The sequence below is a fragment of the Pseudophryne corroboree genome, chromosome 1, assembly GCF_028390025.1.
Source record: "Pseudophryne corroboree isolate aPseCor3 chromosome 1, aPseCor3.hap2, whole genome shotgun sequence".
NCBI classification, from domain to species: domain Eukaryota; kingdom Metazoa; phylum Chordata; class Amphibia; order Anura; family Myobatrachidae; genus Pseudophryne; species Pseudophryne corroboree.
The window spans coordinates 456056940-456075496 of record NC_086444.1 but is presented as its reverse complement, the minus strand read 5'-3'; the positions used below and the strand labels follow the sequence as shown (position 1 = coordinate 456075496).

The 18557-nt window shown below is 46.8% G+C and overlaps 1 protein-coding gene across 2 annotated transcripts in view; it reads left to right on the top strand.

Moving 5' to 3' along the window:
* The window catches only part of RABGGTA (Rab geranylgeranyltransferase subunit alpha), a 283795-nt gene that overhangs the window by 136491 nt on the left and 128747 nt on the right, over positions 1-18557 (top strand). For both annotated transcript variants that reach the window (XM_063913666.1, XM_063913665.1), the window contains exons 9-11: positions 12148-12240; positions 12455-12557; positions 12642-12693. In XM_063913666.1, the coding sequence (XP_063769736.1) occupies positions 12148-12240; positions 12455-12557; positions 12642-12693 (248 nt within the window). The remainder of the gene's footprint in view (positions 1-12147; positions 12241-12454; positions 12558-12641; positions 12694-18557) is intronic.

Genomic DNA, 18557 nt, shown 5'->3' with positions numbered 1-18557 from the left:
TATAGAAGGGAGGTCAAGCAGATAACTACCTGGTGCGGTACAAACAATCTTCAGCTAAATACATTGAAAACGGTTAAGATGATGGTTGAATTTAGGCAGCTTCCCCCTACACTTTTTCCACTCACAATTGTGGACAGCGCAGTAGCTGTGATAGATTCCTTCAGATTTTTAGGCTCCACGATCGCCAAGGATCTGAGGTGGAAGACTAACATAGTGCACATTGTGGGAAAAGCCCAACAAAGACTACTTCCTACGCCAACTAAGGAAGCTCAATCTGCCGCAGGAACTTCTGATCCTCTTCTACTCTGCATTAATTCGATCTGTTCTCTGCACCTCGATAATAGTGTGGTTTGGCTCAGCCTCAACTCACAACAGGAATAGACTACAACGAATAGTAAGGGCAGCGGAAAAAATCATAGGGACAAATCTCCCAGCAATCGAGGATATCTACCGGGCTAGAATTAGGAAACGGGCGGAAAGGATAATCGATGACTACTCCCACCCCGCTTATGACCTGTTCCGGTGGCTGCTATCTGGAAGACTGGCCTGCGACTCGTGAGAACTGCTAGTCACAGGAACAGTTTCTTTCCCCAAGCGACCTTCTTGGTCAACTCGACACTTGCTTAGTCTATTAATTTTCGCACTCGAACCATGTATTCAAGCATCCATTTTGTTCCCTTCTCTATGTTTTATGTCACGTTTTTCTTCTTTTGCTCTTTTCTTTTTTCTGTCTGAGAGCTGTGGTTATCGGCAACAATTTCCTTGTGTATTATGTAGCAGGAGGAGAGGCTATAATGTGTGGAGACACTATAATGTAAGGTGTCTGACACTGAGCAGGGGGAGACGCTATAATGTTGGGTGTAATACATTGATTTTGCAAATGTATTTTGATAACTGTATGTGTAACCTTTAGCTTTGGTCCCAAATTTTTTCCACAATTAATGTGCCCTCATCTGTGAGGAGTGCCCTGTCTGAAAAAATCCTACTGTGAACACTATTTATGATGACATTTGTATTTCGTATGTCCTCCTCTCTTGGGAAGGTGGTTACTACAGTTTCCCAGTGTTTTGTTATTTGTTGTCATTAAAAATACTTGTGGTCTTATGCACATTACATCTCATGTAGAAAACCAATTTGCCACCCTCTTCTCTAATTTAGAAACCACGTGAGAGTTATACTGTGTCGGTCTTTCCAGTCCTCTCCTGGCTGTCTCTCCTTTAATCTGTGTTGTAATTTATCGCTGTGTATAGGGCAGAAATGGAAAGAGTTTTGCACTAAGTGATTGTTATGGAAGAAGATAGTGGAGATTGACAGTTTGCAGATTGTACTATTATGCTGGTTGCACTGTGACCGTCATAAACGGGGAAGGGGGGTTGCTTTCTCTATAGTTGAACGTTACCTGAAATGTCGCACAATGTTTGTCTTCCCATTAGTTTAAATATATATTTTGCATGTTATATCAGTTTGCTATGTACTTATTCAAATACCTTTATTGTTATAGACGCAATAAATAGTCTTTGTGGTTGTTTTGTATGATTTTCTACCTCTGGTGCACTAAGTTTTCTCTGAATTAAATTCCTTCACTCTATAGTGGGCAAAAAAAAGCCCCAGGAATTATAACTAATTTTCCATTTTAAGGTATTGGGGCCCCATTTATCAATGAGTGTTAAAACTCATTGTGGATGATAAACCTTGTTGCGTATGATAAACTGTTTTAGCCAATCTGCTCCCATAAACACATAACAGAAGCTGAACACACGACAGTTGTTTTATCATTTGTTGATGAATGGAATTAGCTCCTTGTCTGTTATTCCAAAACCTAATGGGGAAAAAATTGCAGTTCAGGGAGCTTGAGTACTTTAAAATTATCAACATAAAACATCCCCTCTATACACCATCGGGGAGCTCAGTATTTGTACAAGAAAGCCCCAAAGACCTGATCAGTAGTACAAAATAAAAGGGAGAGGAGATGAAGAAGAATAGAAAGATAACCAAAGAGCGTAAAGGGATGGCTCTCAGTGTGTCCTTCAGTGGACAGAGTGAAAAGGATTTAACATGAATACAAAACTACATTTTCTCTAGCATCCCTTTGGGAGACACTGGATTACCATGGTGACATCCCTAAGGGAGGATATAATTAAATGTTTTGGTGCAAAGCCCTGACATCCACAACCTGGCATGTCATCTTTGGACAAAAAAAAGTATTAAATGCCATTGAACTAGTGGAATGCACACTCACATTTTGTAGAAACAAAAAGACCTGCACCAAGGAAAGCTTGGCAAACTACTGAGGTAATCCATCTGGCAATGGTTTGTTTGCATGTTGACCAACTTTTCTTGTGGACAGCATAAAGAACCAACTGGTCATTTCCCTGGGTCCTATAAACATAGACCCTCAATGTCCAGACCACAGCAGAGAATAAAAGGGAGCCCTCATATTATGGATATTTCTCCCCTATCTAAAAGCTAGTATGACAATGTCCTGATTCAGATAGAATGTAGAAGACCGCCTTTGGCTGAAAGGAAGGTTTGGTTTTAAGCACAGTCCTGTCTTCCTGGAAGATGAGGAAAGGAGAACTACAAGACAGAGCTCCTAGCTGTGGAGATAGCTAAGATAGAGTTGTTCTGCAAGGGAAGGATCTTATATTCAACTAATCCATAGGATCGAAAGGTGGGTTTTCTAAAGGTGTCCTGTCTAGATTGATAACCCTTCGACTAATAAAGGATATATAGCACATGCATCACTTTCTATAAGAAGGTCTGCACCTCAGGTAACAGACCATTTTCTCAGCAAAAACAACCTTGAGTAATGAGATCTAAACCTTCAAGGAGTTGACATTTAAATCTCCTCCCAGACAGTCCTAAGAAACAACAGCAACAGGTCCAAGCGAAAAGAAGATGGTGGAAAACTACTTTGCTTCATGCCAGGCGATGTAGATCTTTTAAACCTTTTTTTAATTCTTGTCCTGAATAGGTTTTCAAGCCTTGAGTATGGTCTGCTCCATACCGTCAGAAATTCTTTGCTCTAAGGGTCGTGGCTTAAACAGCCAAGCACTTAAAAGCCGCCAAAGTAAACTCTGATGACTCAGATGTAACAGATTGGGTCTTGGACACAGGCACTACACTGGGCTCTCTTCCATGTTTAGAATGTTAAACCTTCTAGTACAGATGTGTCGTCTTACATCTTTGCTCTATGCGTTACAAGTTGTGTTTTTGCATTTTTTTTCTCCTGAAAATGTGTCTTAGTCACAAAGTGATGCAATAGGACGCACAAGCAGCTTCTGCTGATTAAAATGATATGCAATATGCCTATATACTGTGTGTGACTGCGACTGTATTTGCATACAAAATGCTATGGTACAGTGTTTTCCTGGAAAACTCTGTAATGTGGCATTTCGGATGCAGATACAGCTGCAATTACATACAGAATAATGGCATGCTGCATGCTATTTTATTCAGCAGGATCTGCTCATGCGGCCTATTGCATTACTTTGCGACTAAGACACATTTTTGCGGGAAAAACACAAAAAAGACTCTCTGCGCTACCGAGTCCCGCCACGGCCTGGCACAACTTGAAGGGCTATTTAGCGTGGCTGCTGCAAGGATGTGAGAGGACACATCTGTATGCTGGTGAAAATGTAGTAGAGAAGAAAAATAATACACCTGAAATAAAAGAGCGGCCTTTAGTAAGCAGCCATGAAATAAGCACCCACCTCCAGCAGGCACTTAACATAACTGAGCTCCCAGGCAACCAGTGGGTTATAGAAATGAAGGAGCTTCAGTTCCTTGTCGATAAATTTAAAGAACCCAATCACCCAGTCACCACAATCTATACCCCATAGTAATCCAGTGTCCCATAATTAAATGCAAGAAAATACATTGGACACTTCTTATATCAGTAATTGTTAGATGTAAATATATATATATTTCTCTGACGTCCTAGTGGATGCTGGGAACTCCGTAAGGACCATGGGGAATAGACGGGCTCCGCAGGAGACTGGGCACTCTAAATGAAGTACCTTTTGGCAATAAAAATACATATATACAGTCTGGCACTGTATATATGTAAAAACCCCCGCCATTTTTTTACACAGAAAGCGGGACAGAAGCCCGCCACTGAGGGGGCGGGGCCTTCTTCCTCAGCACACCAGCGCCATTTTCTCTTCACAGCTCCGCTGGAAGCAGCTCCCCAGGCTCTCCCCTGCAGTATCCAGGTACAAGAAGGGTAAAAAAGAGAGGGGGGGGGGGGGGGCACATAAATTTAGGCGCAAATAAGACATATAAGGCAGCTATTGGGTAATCACTTATTAAAAGTGAAAATCCCTGTGTTATAAAGCGCTGTGGTGTGTGCTGGCATACTCTCTCTCTGTCTCCCCAAAGGAGTGGGGTCCTGTCCTCAGTCTGAGCATTCCCTGTGTGTGTGCGGTGTGTCGGAACGGCTGTGTCGACATGTTTGATGAGGGTTACGTGGAGGATGGATATGTGGAAGGTCTTAAACAACAATGTAAGCTCCTTACATAAAAGGTTTGATGACGCTGCAGCCTTGGGACAGCCGGGGTCTCACCCCGCGCCTGCCCAGGCGACTCAAAAACCGTCAGGGGCTCATAAACGCCCTCTATCTCAGATGGTTGACACAGATGTCGACAACAGTGTCGACGATGATGAGGCACATTTACAGTCTAAAATTACCAAGGCCATCCGATACATGATTATTGCAATGAGAGATGTATTACACATTTCTGAGGTTAACCCTGTTACTACAAAGAGGGTTTATATGTTTGGGGAGAAAAAGCAGCCAGTGACTTTTCCCCCATCTGATGAATTAAATGAATTATGTGAAGAAGCGTGGAGTTCCCCTGATAAGAAACTAGTGATTTCTAAGAGGTTACTGATGGCGTACCCTTTCCCGCCAACGGACAGGTTACGTTGGGAAACATCGCTTATCTAAAAAGGTGGCCCTGCCGTCTCAGGATACGGCCGCCCTAAAGGAGCCTGCGGATAGAAAGCAGGAAGCTATCCTGAAGTCTGTGTATACACACTCTGGTACTCTACTGAGACCAGCTATTGCTTCAGCCTGGATGTGTAGTGTCTGTCAGACGACATAGATTCCCTCGACAGGGATACTGTTTTGCTAACCCTGGGCCATATAAAAGACGTAGTCTTATATATGCGGGATGCCCAGAGGGACATTTGCCTGCTGGGCTCTAGAATTAATGCAATGTCCATTTCTGCCAGGAGGGTCTTATGGACTCTGCAATGGACAGGAGATGCTGATTCTAAAAAACACATGGAGGTTTTGCCTTATAAGGGTGAGGAATTGTTTGGGGACGGTCTCTCGTACCTCGTGTCCACAGCGACAGCTGGAAAGTCGACTTTCTTGCCTCAGGTTTCCCCACAACCTAAGTAAGCACCGTATTACCAAATGCAGTCCTTTCGTTCTCAAAAAGGCAAGAGGGTCAGAGGCGCATCCTTTCTTGCCAGAGGCAGGGGTAGAGGAAAGAAGCTGCACCATGCAGCCAGTTCCCAGGAACAAAAGTCCTCCCCTGCTTCCACTAAGTCCACCGCATGACGTTGGGGCTCCACAGGCGGAGCCGGGTGCGGTGGGGGCGCGTCTCCGAAACTTCAGCAACCAGTGGGTTTGCTCACAGGTGGATCTCTGGGCTGTACAAATTGTATCTCAGGGATACAAGCTGGAATTCGAAGCGACTTCCCCTCGCCGTTGCCTCAAATCTGCCTTGCCAGCTTCCCCCATGGAAAGGGAGGTAGTACTGGCGGCAATTCACAAGCTGTACCTCCAGCAAGTGATAATCAGGGTCCCCCTCCTTCAACAGGGAAGGGGTTACTATTCCACAATGTTTGTGGTACCGAAGCCGGACGGTTCGGTGAGACCCATTCTGAATTTAAAATCCTTGAACACTTATATAAAGAAATTCAAGTTCAAAATGGAATCGCTCAGAGCGGTTATTGCAAGCCTGGAAGAGGGGGATTTTATGGTGTCTCTGGACATCAAGGATGCTTACTTGCATGTCCCTATTTACCCACCTCACCAGGAGTACCTCAGGTTTGTGGTACAGGACTGTCATTACCAATTCCAGACGTTGCCGTTTGGCCTGTCCACGGCACTGAGAATTTTTACCAATGTAATGGCCGAAATGATGATACTCCTTCGGAAGAAGGGGGTTATAGTTATCCCGTACTTGGACAATCTCCTCATAAAGGCGAGGTCCAGAGAGCAGTTGTTGATCAGTGTAGCACTCTCTTAGGAAGTGTTGCAACAGCACGGCTGGATTCTGAATGTTCCAAAGTCGCAGCTGATTCCTACGATGCGTCTGCTCTTCCTGGGCATGATTCTGGACACAGAACAGAAGGTGTTTCTCCCGGTGGAGAAGGCCCAGGAATTGGCATCTCTGGTCAGGGACCTCCTGAAACCAAAACAGGTATCGGTGCATCACTGCACGCGAGTCCTGGGAAAGATGGTGGCTTCGTACTAAGCCATTCCCTTCGGCAGGTTCCATGCGAGGATATTTCAGTGGGATCTGTTGGACAAGTGGTCCGGATCGCATCTTCAGATACATCGGCTGATCACCCTGTCCCCAAGGGCCAGGCTGTCTCTTCTGTGGTGGCTGCAGAGTGCTCACCTTCTCGAGGGCCGCAGGTTCGGCATACAGGACTGGGTCCTGGTTACCACGGATGCAAGCCTCCGAGGATGGGGGGCAGTCACTCAGGGAAGAAACTTCCAAGGGCTGTGGTCAAGTCAGGAGACTTCTCTACACATAAATATACTGGAACTGCGGGCCATTTACAACGCCCTGAGTCAAGCAGAGCCCCTGCTTCGAAACCAACCAGTGCTGATTCAGTCAGACAACATCACGGCGGTCGCCCATGTAAACCGCCAGGGCGGCACAAGAAGGAGGATGGCAATGGCGGAAGCCACAAAGATTCTTCGTTGGGCGGAGAATCACGTGCAAGCACTGTCAGCAGTGTTCATTCCGGGAGTGGACAACTGGGAAGCAGACTTCCTCAGCAGACACTACCTCCACCTGGGGGAGTGGGGACTTCATCAAGAAGTCTTCACACAGATTACAAAGCGATGGGAACGGCCACAGGTGGACATGATGGCGTCCCACCTCAACAAAAAGCTAAAAAGATATTGCGCCAGGTCAAGAGACCCTCAGGCGATAGCTGTGGACGCCCTAGTGACACCGTGGGTGTACCAGTCGGTATATGTGTTTCCTCCTCTCATACCCAAGGTACTGAGAATAGTAAGAAAGAGAGGAGTAAGAACAATACTCATCGTTCCGGATTGGCCAAGAAGGACTTGGTACCCAGAACTACAAGAGATGATCACAGAGGACCCATGGCCTCTGCCTCTCAGACAGGACCTGTTGCAACAGGGGCCCTGTCTGTTCCAAGACTTACCGCGGCTGCGTTTGACGGCATGGCGGTTGAACGCCGGATCCTAACTGAAAAGGGTATTCCGGATGAAGTGATTCCTACGCTGATAAGAGCTAGGAAGGATGTGACAGCAAAGCATTATCACCGTATATGGCGAAAATATGTTGCTTGGTGTGAGGCCAGGAAGGCCCCTACAGAGGAATTCCAGCTGGGTCGATTTCTGCACTTCCTACAGTCAGGGGTGACTATGGGCCTAAAATTGGGGTCCATAAAGGTCCAGATTTCGGCCCTATCCATTTTCTTTCAAAAAGAACTGACTTCCCTGCCTGAGGTTCAGACGTTTGTTAAGGGAGTGCTGCATATTTAGCCCCCTTTTGTGCCACCAGTGGCACCTTGGGATCTTAACGTTGTGTTGAATTTCCTGAAATCCCACTGGTTTGAGCCACTTAAGACCGTGGAGCTAAAGTATCTCACGTGGAAGGTGGTCATGCTGTTGGCCTTAGCATCAGCTAGGCGCGTGTCAGAATTGGCGGCTTTGTCATGTAAAAGCCCATATCTGATCTTCCATATGGACAGGGCAGAATTGAGGACTCGTCCCCAATTTCTCCCAAAGGTGGTATCATCGTTTCATTTGAACCAACCTATTGTGGTGCCTGCGGCTACTCGGGACATTGGAGGACTCCAAGTTACTTGATGTAGTCAGGGCTTTGAAAATCTATGTAGCCAGGACGGCTGGAGTCAGGAAAACTGTTTGTCCTGCATGCACCCAACAAGCTGGGTGCTCCTGCTTCAAAGCAAACTATTGCTCGCTGGCTCTGTAGCACGATTCAGCTGGCTCATTCTGCGGCTGGATTGCCGCATCCAAAATCAGTAAAAGCCCATTCCACAAGGAAGGTGGGCTCTTCTTGGGTGGCTGCCTGAGGGGTCTCGGCTTTACAGCTTTGCCGAGCGGCTACTTGGTCGGGTTCAAACACCTTTGCAAAGTTCTACAAGTTTTATACCCTGGCTGAGGAGGACCTTGTGTTTTCTCATTCGGTGCTGCAGAGTCATCCGCACTCTCCCGCCCGTTTGGGAGCTTTGGTATAATCCCCATGGTCCTTACGGAGTTCCCAGCATCCACTAGGACGTCAGAGAAAATAAGAATTTACTCACCGGTAATTCTATTTCTCGTAGTCCGTAGTGGATGCTGGGCGCCCGTCCCAAGTGCGGACTTTCTGCAATACGTGTATATAGTTATTGCTTAATAAGGGTTATTGTTATGAGCCATCCGTTGAGGGAGGCTCAGTTGTTGTTCATACTGTTAACTGGGTAAGGTTATCACAAGTTGTACGGTGTGATTCGTGTGGCTGGTATGAGTCTTACCCTAGATTCCAAAAATCCTTTCTATGTAAGGTCAGCTCTTCCGGGCACAGTTTCCCTAACTGAGGTCTGGAGGAGGGGCATACAGGGAGGAGCCAGTGCACACCAGATAGTACCTAATCTTTTCTTTAGAGTGCCCAGTCTCCTGCGGAGCCCGTCTATTCCCCATGGTCCTTACAGAGTTCCCAGCATCCACTACGGACTACGAGAAATAGAATTACCAGTGAGTAAATTCTTATTATATATATATAATGTGTGTGTGTGTGTGTGTGTGTGTGTGTGTGTGTGTGTGTGTGTGTGTGTGTGTGTGTGTGTATATATATATATATATATATAGATCCAAAACAAACGGCACTGGAGGCTTGTATATAGCAAAACAGAAGTTGTATTGAAGGCAGACGTTTCGGAGGTCACGCCCCGTCCTCAGTACCAAATACAGTTACATCACATAATGGCAAAACAAACATTTAAATACCTGCACCAGTTCGCGCCGTCCTCGCTGCCACACGCCGGGTCCGCACTTCCGGCCATCACCTCCCATCTCCCCCTGCTCCGTAAACGTCACTGTTGCCATGGACACGCATAGCGTGCGTGTCATTAGCTCCATCGTCGTCCGGACAACACAAATATTCAGTGAAGATGCTATATCTACTCATACGGATACCGAAAAGTACGTTTATAGGTATCCATATGAGTAGATATAGCATCTTCACTGAATATTTACCTTTGTCGCTGTTATATGTATGTTCAAAAATATGTGTTTTCATTATGTGTTTTTGTGTTTACAGCTCGTGCGTCCTGCTTAGGACGGCGCGAACTGGTGCAAGTATTTAAATGTTTGTTTTGTCATTATGTGATGTAACTGTATTTGGTACTGAGGACGGGGCGTGAGCTCCGAAACGTCTGCCTTCAATACAACTTCTGTTTTGCTATATACAAGCCTCCAGTGCCGTTTGTTTTGGATCTGCATGCTGTTTAGTATCCAGGCACGGGGCGAAGCTGCTGATATTGATGGGAGTGCCGGCTGTTATGTACTATATATATATATATATATATATATACACACACATACAAAATTGATTTTCAGGCACTCACCACCACAAAGTCAGCGGTTAATCAATATTTCATGCAATACATCCGTAATGAAGATTATAGAAAATAGATACAGTCTATATATGAGCTTAAGGATATTGTCCATGTGGAATTTGTTTTTATATCTATATCCGATATTCTGTCTGAACATTTGTTGAAGAACAGGTATTAATGGAAACAATGCAGTAAGTTGTTGCTTAAATAAGCACATACAATGGGGTAAATTTACTAAGGTCCCGATTTTGACCGAGATGACGTTTTTTCATCAAAGTGTCTTCTCGGTAATTTACTAAGCAATAATCACGGCAGTGATGAGGGCATTCGTAATTTTTTGGAAGTCCAACAAAAAAATTACGAATGAATACACCATTGGTCAAAACGCGGCTGTTTAACTATGAATCTCGGTAATTTACTAAGAAGTGCAAAGCAAAAAAAAACCAAACACTGCCGTGAAAAATTACAACTCGTAAAAAAGTGCTTAAAAAAACCAGACCTGCTTTTTTTTACCGTGATTGTATAGGCATGCACGGATCCATGAGATCCATGCATGTATATCAGTGGGAAGGGGTGGGAAAGTGATTATTTTCTCAAAAAAAATTGCGTGGGGTCCCCCCTCCTAAGCATAACCAGCCTCGGGCTCTTTGAGCCGATCCTGGTTGCAGAAATATGGGGAAAAAAAATGACAGGGGTTCCCCCATATTTAAGCAACCAGCATCGGGCTCTGCGCCTGGTCCTGGTTCCAAAAATACGGGGGACAAAAAGAGTAGGGGTCCCCCGTATTTTTAAAACCAGCACCGGGCTCCACTAGCTGGACAGATAATGCCACAGCCGGGGGTCACTTTTATATAGTGCCCTGCGGCCGTGGCATCAAAAATCCAACTAGTCACCCCTGGCCGGGGTACCCTGGGGGAGTGGGGACCCCTTCAATCAAGGGGTCCCCCCCCCAGCCACCCAAGGGCCAGGGGTGAAGCCCGAGGCTGTCCCCCCCCATCCAATGGGCTGCGGATGGGGGGGCTGATAGCCTTTGTTGTAAATGAAAAGATCCAGGTACTTGAATAAAATAACAAAACGGAGAGCCGAGCCATGCACTGAAAGGGGCCCCATGTTCTCACATGGGACTCCTTTCCCCGAATGCCAGAAACCCACTCTGACTGATGTCTAAGTGGGTTTCTTCAGCCAATCAGGGAGCGCTACGTTGTAGCACCCTCCTGATCGGCTGTGTGCTCCTGTACTGTCTGACAGGCGGCACACGGCAGTGTTACAATGTAGCGCCTATGCGCTCCATTGTAACCAATGGTGGGAACTTTCTGCTCAGCGGTGACGTCACTTGAGGTCAACCGCAGGGCAGAAAGTTCCCACCAGCTAGTGGAGCCCGGTGCTGGTTTTAAAAATACGGGGGACGCCTACTCTTTTTGTCCCCCGTATTTTTGGAACCAGGACCAGGCGCAGAGCCCGATGCTGGTTGCTTAAATATGGGGGAACCCCTGTCAATTTTTTACCCATATTTTTGCAACCAGGATTGGCTCAAAGAGCCCGAGGCTGGTTATGCTTAGGAGAGGGGACCCCACGCAATTTTTTTTGGGGATTTTACAGTGTTTAATTTAAAAAAAAAAAAAAAAAATGAACCCCAGCACGGATCACACAGATCCGGCCGAGATTCATTGTAAAAAAGTCGGCAGTGTTTTGCTAATCACTGCCGTAAAAAACAGAAAAAAAAAACGAATGACATCGACATCGGAAAACCCGAAAAGGCTAAATACGGCAGCTTAGTAAATTAGACGTAATCAATTCAAAAAGTTGCAATTTTACACTGTCGATGTCATTCGTGATTGAACTTTGACCTGAAACGGGAAAATACGAATCTTAGTAAATTTACCCCAATGTCTGATATATTAAGTTGATGCAAATGTGAACAACACCTTCTAAAGAGCACTTCCATGTAAACATTAAAGTTTTTACAGAGCTGCCCCTTCCTTTTAATGGAGCCTCGGGAATTGCATTGCAGGGGGTAAAACAGTGATGGTCGACAGAGGAACCACACCTGATAAACATTTCACCAAAATGGAGGAGCCCTGGGATAACTTGCTTCAGTGTGCAATGCACCAAGGATATTTTGAGAGGAAGGAACAGTCCTGCTAAAACTTTATAGTAACCTGTCAGTGTTCATACATGTTTAGGTTTTGTGATGTTGTTTATACCATAAGCTTGTGGTGGCACAGGTTTCTACATAAACTGAGCACAAATTCAACATGGCTTACTCCAGCAAAATTACATTTTAACTCTGTGTTCTGTGTGTTTTAGGTTGAAAACGATTTGATATTGTATATTGATGAAAGGCCAGTTATGGTCAGCTGGAGAGCTCCTGAAGGAAAAGCAAAGCCAAGTTTGTTCTGGGTACTACAAGCATCCTTAATCCTGCGTCCTATATCCGTTTATCTACTGCTTTGCATCTGTTATGTGTTTTATCATTTGCTATCCTGTCCCCCTGTTATCATGTGTGACTAGTCTTTCTTTTAAGCACGTTAGTGTTTGTTTTTTGTGTTTTTATTTATTCGTTTCAATTTGTATTCCTTAGTGTGATCTATTTAGGTCTCTATCTCATTGTCAGGTCTGTGATATCGCTAAAAAACATGTAAGTGATCATTGTCAGCATAAGTTCAAGGTTATCTGGATAGATGAAGGCACTCAGATGGAATGTGTCTTATATCCAGGTGAGTTGAATTTGATGTTCTCCATATAAATATATAACCACTAAATTGAATATTCCTCAGTAATTAGTTTTTTTTCCTGTGTAGGAAGACGAAAAAGTTATTTCCGAGAGACTGCATTAGGAGATAACATCTTTAGGTAGTTATTATATGCGCTTGCTTCTTTTGCTGGTAGTTGTTGTGGACAAATTTTTGTTTTGTTGTTTTTTTCTCTGACGTCCTAGTAGATGCTGGGTACTCCGTAAGGACCATGGGGAATAGACGGGCTCCGCAGGAGACTGGGCACTCTTAAAAGAAAGATTAGGTACTACATCTGGTGTGCACTGGCTCCTCCCTCTATGCCCCTCCTCCAGACCTCAGTTAGAATCTGTGCCCGGCCAGAGCTGGATGCACACTAGGGGCTCTCCTGAGCTTCCTAGAAAAGAAAGTATTTGTTAGGTTTTTTATTTTCAGTGAGATCTGCTGGCAACAGACTCACTGCTACGAGGGACTGAGGGGAGAGAAGCAAACCTACCTGCCTGCAGCTAGCTTCTGCTTCTAAGGCTACTGGACACCATTAGCTCCAGAGGGATAGAACACAGGGCCCGACCTCGATCGTCCGTTCCCGGAGCCGCGCCGCCGTCCCCCTTGCAGAGCCAGAATACGGAAGAACAGGAGAAAATCGGCGGCTGAAGACTCTGGTCTTCAATAAGGTAGCGCACAGCACTGCAGCTGTGCGCCATTGCTCCCACAGCACACCACACGCTCCGGGCACTGGTGGGTGCAGGGCGCTGGGGGGGGGGCGCCCTGGGCTGCAATATCTATACCTTTGTCAAAATTGCACATAATACAGTGTATAACACTGTATATGTGCCTAATCCCCCGCCATTAACATTATTAAAAAAGCGGGAGAAGCCCGCCGCGGAGGGGGCGGGGCTATCTTCCTCAGCACACCGGCGCCATTTTCTCTTCACAGCTGCGCTGGAAGGACGCTCCCCAGGCTCTCCCCTGCAGTATACACTACGAGAAGGGTAAAAAAGAGAGGGGGGGCACATATATTTAGGCGCAAATTGTGTATAATAGCAGCTATTGGGAAAAATCACTCAGTACAAAAAGTGTTAATCCCTGTGATATATAGCGCTGTGGTGTGTGCTGGCATACTCTCTCTCTGTCTCCCCTAAGGACTTAGTGGGGTCCTGTCCTCAGTCAGAGCATTCCCTGTGTGTGCGGTGTGTCTGTACGGCTGTGTCGACATGTTTGATGAGGAGGCTTATGTGGAGGCGGAGCAGGTGCCGATAAGTGTGATGTCACCTCCTGCGGGGCCGACACCAGAGTGGGTGGATATGTGTAAGGTTTTAACCGACAGTGTCAACTCCTTGCATAAAAGGCTCGATGACGTAACAGCTGTGGGACAGCCGACTTCTCAGCTCGTGCCTGCCCAGGCGTCTCAAAAGCCATCAGGGGCTCAAAAACGCCCGCTACCTCAGATGGCAGACACAGATGTCGACACAGAGTCTGACTCCAGTGTAGACGAGGATGAGACAAATGTACAATCCACAAGGGCCATCCGTTGCATGATTACGGCAATGAAAAATGTGTTGCACATTTCTGACATTAACCCGGGTACCACTAAGAAGGGTATTATGTTTGGGGAGAAAAAGCAGCCAGTGACTTTTCCCCCATCTTCTGAGTTGAATGAAGTGTGTGAAGAAGCGTGGGGTTCCCCCGATAAGAAACTAGTGATTTCTAAGAGGTTACTGATGGCGTACCCTTTCCCGCCAGAGGATAGGGTACGTTGGGAGACATCCCCTAGGGTGGACAAAGCGCTCACACGCTTATCAAAAAAGGTGGCACTGCCGTCTCAGGATACGGCCGCCTTAAAGGAGCCTGCGGATAGAAAGCAGGAAGCTATCCTGAAGTCTGTATATACACACTCAGGTACTATACTGAGACCTGCAATTGCCTCAGCATGGATGTGTAGTGCTGCAGCAGCTTGGTCTGATACCCTGTCAGATAATATTGATACTCTCGACAGGGATACTATTTTGCTAACCATAGAGCATATTAAAGACGTCGTCTTATATATGAGGGATGCATAGAGGGATATTTGCCGGCTGGCATCCAGAATTAATGCAATGTCCATTTCTGCCAGGAGAGTGTTATGGACTCGGCAGTGGACAGGTGATGCTGATTCTAAAAGGCACATGGAGGTTCTGCCTTATAAGGGTGAGGAATTGTTTGGGGATGGTCTCTCGGACCTCGTATCCACAGCAACAGCTGGGAAGTCAACATTTTTACCTCAGGTTTCCTCACAGCCTAAGAAAGTACCGTATTATCAGGTACAGTCCTTTCGGCCTCAGAAAGGCAAGCGGATCAGAGGCGCTTCCTTTCTGCCCAGAGGCAAGGGGAGAGGGAAAAAGCTGCACCAGACAGCCAGTTCCTAGGAACAAAAATCCTCCCCTGCTTCCTCTAAGTCCACCGCATGACGCTGGGGCTCCACGGGCGGAGCCAGGGGCGGTGGGGGCGCGTCTCCGGAACTTCAGCGACCAGTGGGTTCGCTCACAGGTGGATCTCTGGGTTCTCCAAGTGGTATCTCAGGGATACAAGCTGGAGTTCGAGGCCACTCCCCCTCGCCGTTACCTCAAATCAGCCTTGCCAGCTGCTCCCAAAGAAAGGGAGGTAGTACTGGCGGCTATTCACAAGCTGTATCTTCAGCAGGTGATTATCAAGGTACCCCCCCTTCAACAGGGGCAGGGTTACTATTCCACAGTGTTTGTGGTACCGAAACCAGACGGTTCGGTGAGACCCATCCTAAATTTAAAATCCTTGAACACTTATATAAGGAAGTTCAAGATGGAATCGCTCAGGGCGGTTATTGCAGACCTGGAAGAGGGGGATTTTATGGTGTCGCTGGACATCAAGGACGCATACCTACATGTCCCCATTTACCCACCTCACCAGGAGTACCTCAGGTTTGTGGTACAGGACTGTCATTACCAATTCCAGACGTTGCCGTTTGGTCTGTCCACGGCACCGAGGGTATTTACCATGGTAATGGCCGAAATGATGATACTCCTCCGAAAGAAGGGAGTTATAATTATCCCATACTTGGACGATCTCCTGATAAAGGTGAGGTCCAAAGAGCAGTTGCTAGTCAGCGTAGCACTATCTCAGGAAGTGCTGCATCAGCACGGCTGGATTCTGAATATTCCAAAGTCACAGCTTATTCCTGCGACGCGTCTGCTGTTCTTGGGCATGATTCTGGACACAGAACAGAAGAAGGTGTTTCTCTCGCAGGAGAAGGCCCAGGAATTATCATCTCTGGTCAGGGACCTCCTGAAACCAAAACAGGTGTCGGTGCATCACTGCACGCGAGTCCTGGGAAAGATGGTAGCTTCTTACGAAGCAATCCCCTTCGACAGATTCCATGCAAGGATCTTCCAGTGGGATCTATTGGACAAGTGGTCCGGATCGCATCTTCAGATGCATCGGTTGATCACCCTGTCCCCGATGGCCAGGGTGTCTCTGCTGTAGTGGCTGCAGAGTGCTCATCTTCTCGAAGGCCGCAGATTCGGCACACAGGCCTGGGTCCTGGTGACCACGGATGCAAGCCTCCGAGGTTGGGGGGCAGTCACTCGGGGAAGAAACTTCCAAGGACAATGGTCGAGTCAGCAAACTTCCCTACACATAAATATTCTGGAACTAAGGGCCATTTACAATGCCCTGAGTCAAGCAGAACCCCTGCTTCAAAACCAACCGGTGCTGATTCAGTCAGACAACATCACGGCGGTCGCCCATGTAAACCGACAGGGCTGCACAAGAAGCAGGATGGCGATGGCATAAGCCACAAGGATTCTTCGATGGGCGGAGAATCACGTGCTAGCACTGTCAGCAGTGTTCATTCCGGGAGTGGACAACTGGGAAGCAGACTTCCTCAGCAGGCACGACCTCCACCAGGGAGAGTGGGGACTTCATCCAGAAGTCTTCAAGCTTATTGTAAACCGTTGGGAACGGCCACAGGTGGACATGATGGCGTCCCGCCTCAGCAAAAAGCTAAAAATATATTGCGCCAGGTCAAGGGACCCTCAGGCGATAGCTGTGGACGCGCTAGTGACACCGTGGGTATACCAGTCGGTTTATGTGTTCCCTCCTCTTCCTCTCATACCCAAGGTACTGAGGATAGTGAGAAAAAGAGGAGTAAGAACTATACTCATCCTTCCGGATTGGCCAAGAAGAACTTGGTACCCAGAACTACGAGAGATGATCTCAGAGGACCCATGGCCTCTGCCGCTCCGACAGGACCTGCTACAGCAGGGGCCCTGTCTGTTCCAAGACTTACCGTGGCTGCGTTTGACGGCATGGCGGTTGAACGCCGGATCCTAACGGAGAAGGGCATTCCAGATGAAGTCATTCCTACGCTGATGAAGGCTAGGAAGGATGTGACAGCAAAACATTATCACCGCATATGGCGAAAATATGTTGCTTGGTGTGAGGCCAGAATGGCCCCAACGGAGGAATTCCAGCTGGGTCGATTTCTGCACTTCCTACAGTCAGGAGTGACTATGGGCCTAAAATTGGGTTCCATTAAAGTCCAGATTTCGGCCCTGTCTATTTTCTTTCAAAAAGAACTGGCTTCACTGCCTGAAGTTCAGACGTTTGTTAAGGGAGTGCTGCATATTCAGCCTCCTTTTGTGCCTCCAGTGGCACCTTGGGATCTCAACGTGGTGTTGGATTTCCTGAAATCACATTGGTTTGAACCACTTAAGACCGTGGAGTTAAAATATCTCACGTGGAAGGTGGTCATGCTGTTGGCCTTAGCTTCGGCTAGGCGAGTGTCAGAATTGGCGGCTTTGTCGTGTAAAAGCCCATATCTGATTTTCCATATGGACAGGGCAGAATTGAGGACTCGTCCCCAATTTCTCCCAAAGGTGGTATCAGCTTTTCATTTGAACCAACCTATTGTGGTGCCTGCGGCTACTCGGGACTTGGAGGATTCCAAGTTGCTGGACGTAGTCCGGGCCCTGAAAATCTGAAAGACTGACTCGCTATTTATCCTGCATGCACCCAACAAGCTGGGTGCTCCTGCTTCAAAGCAGACAATTGCTCGCTGGATCTGTAGCACGATTCAACTTGCACATTCCGCGGCTGGACTGCCGCATCCTAAATCTGTAAAAGCCCATTCCACAAGGAAGGTGGGCTCTTCTTGGGCGGCTGCCCGAGGGGTCTCGGCTTTACAACTTTGCCGAGCTGCTACTTGGTCGGGTTCAAACACTTTTGCAAAATTCTACAAGTTTGATACCCTGGCTGAGGAGGACCTTGAGTTTGTTCATTCGGTGCTGCAGAGTCATCCGCACTCTCCCGCCCGTTTGGGAGCTTTGGTATAATCCCCATGGTCCTTACGGAGTACCCAGCATCCACTAGGACGTCAGAGAAAATAAGAATTTGCTCACCGGTAATTCTATTTCTCGTAGTCCGTAGTGGATGCTGGGAGCCCGTCGCACGTGCGGACTATCTGCAATACATGTATATAGTTATTGCTTAACTAAAGGGTTATTGTTATGAGCCATCAGTTGAAAGAGGCTCAGTTATTGTTCATACTGTTAACTGGGTATAGTTATCACGAGTTGTACGGTGTGGCTGGTATGAGTCTTACCCTAGATTCCAAATCCTTTCCTAGTAATGTCAGCTCTTCCGGGCACAGTTTCCCTAACTGAGGTCTGGAGGAGGGGCATAGAGGGAGGAGCCAGTACACACCAGATGAAGTACCTAATCTTTCTTTTAAGAGTGCCCAGTCTCCTGCGGAGCCCGTCTATTCCCCATGGTCCTTACGGAGTACCCAGCATCCACTACGGACTACGAGAAATAGAATTACCGGTGAGTAAATTCTTATTTTCCCCCCCAATTCTACAAGTTGCCTGTATTTGTTCTACACAATGTGTTGTTCATACTGCGAGTGACTGTAGTATACATACAGCTACTTGTTATTGTCTGTCCTTAATCTGATTGAATAAGTCCATAAACCAT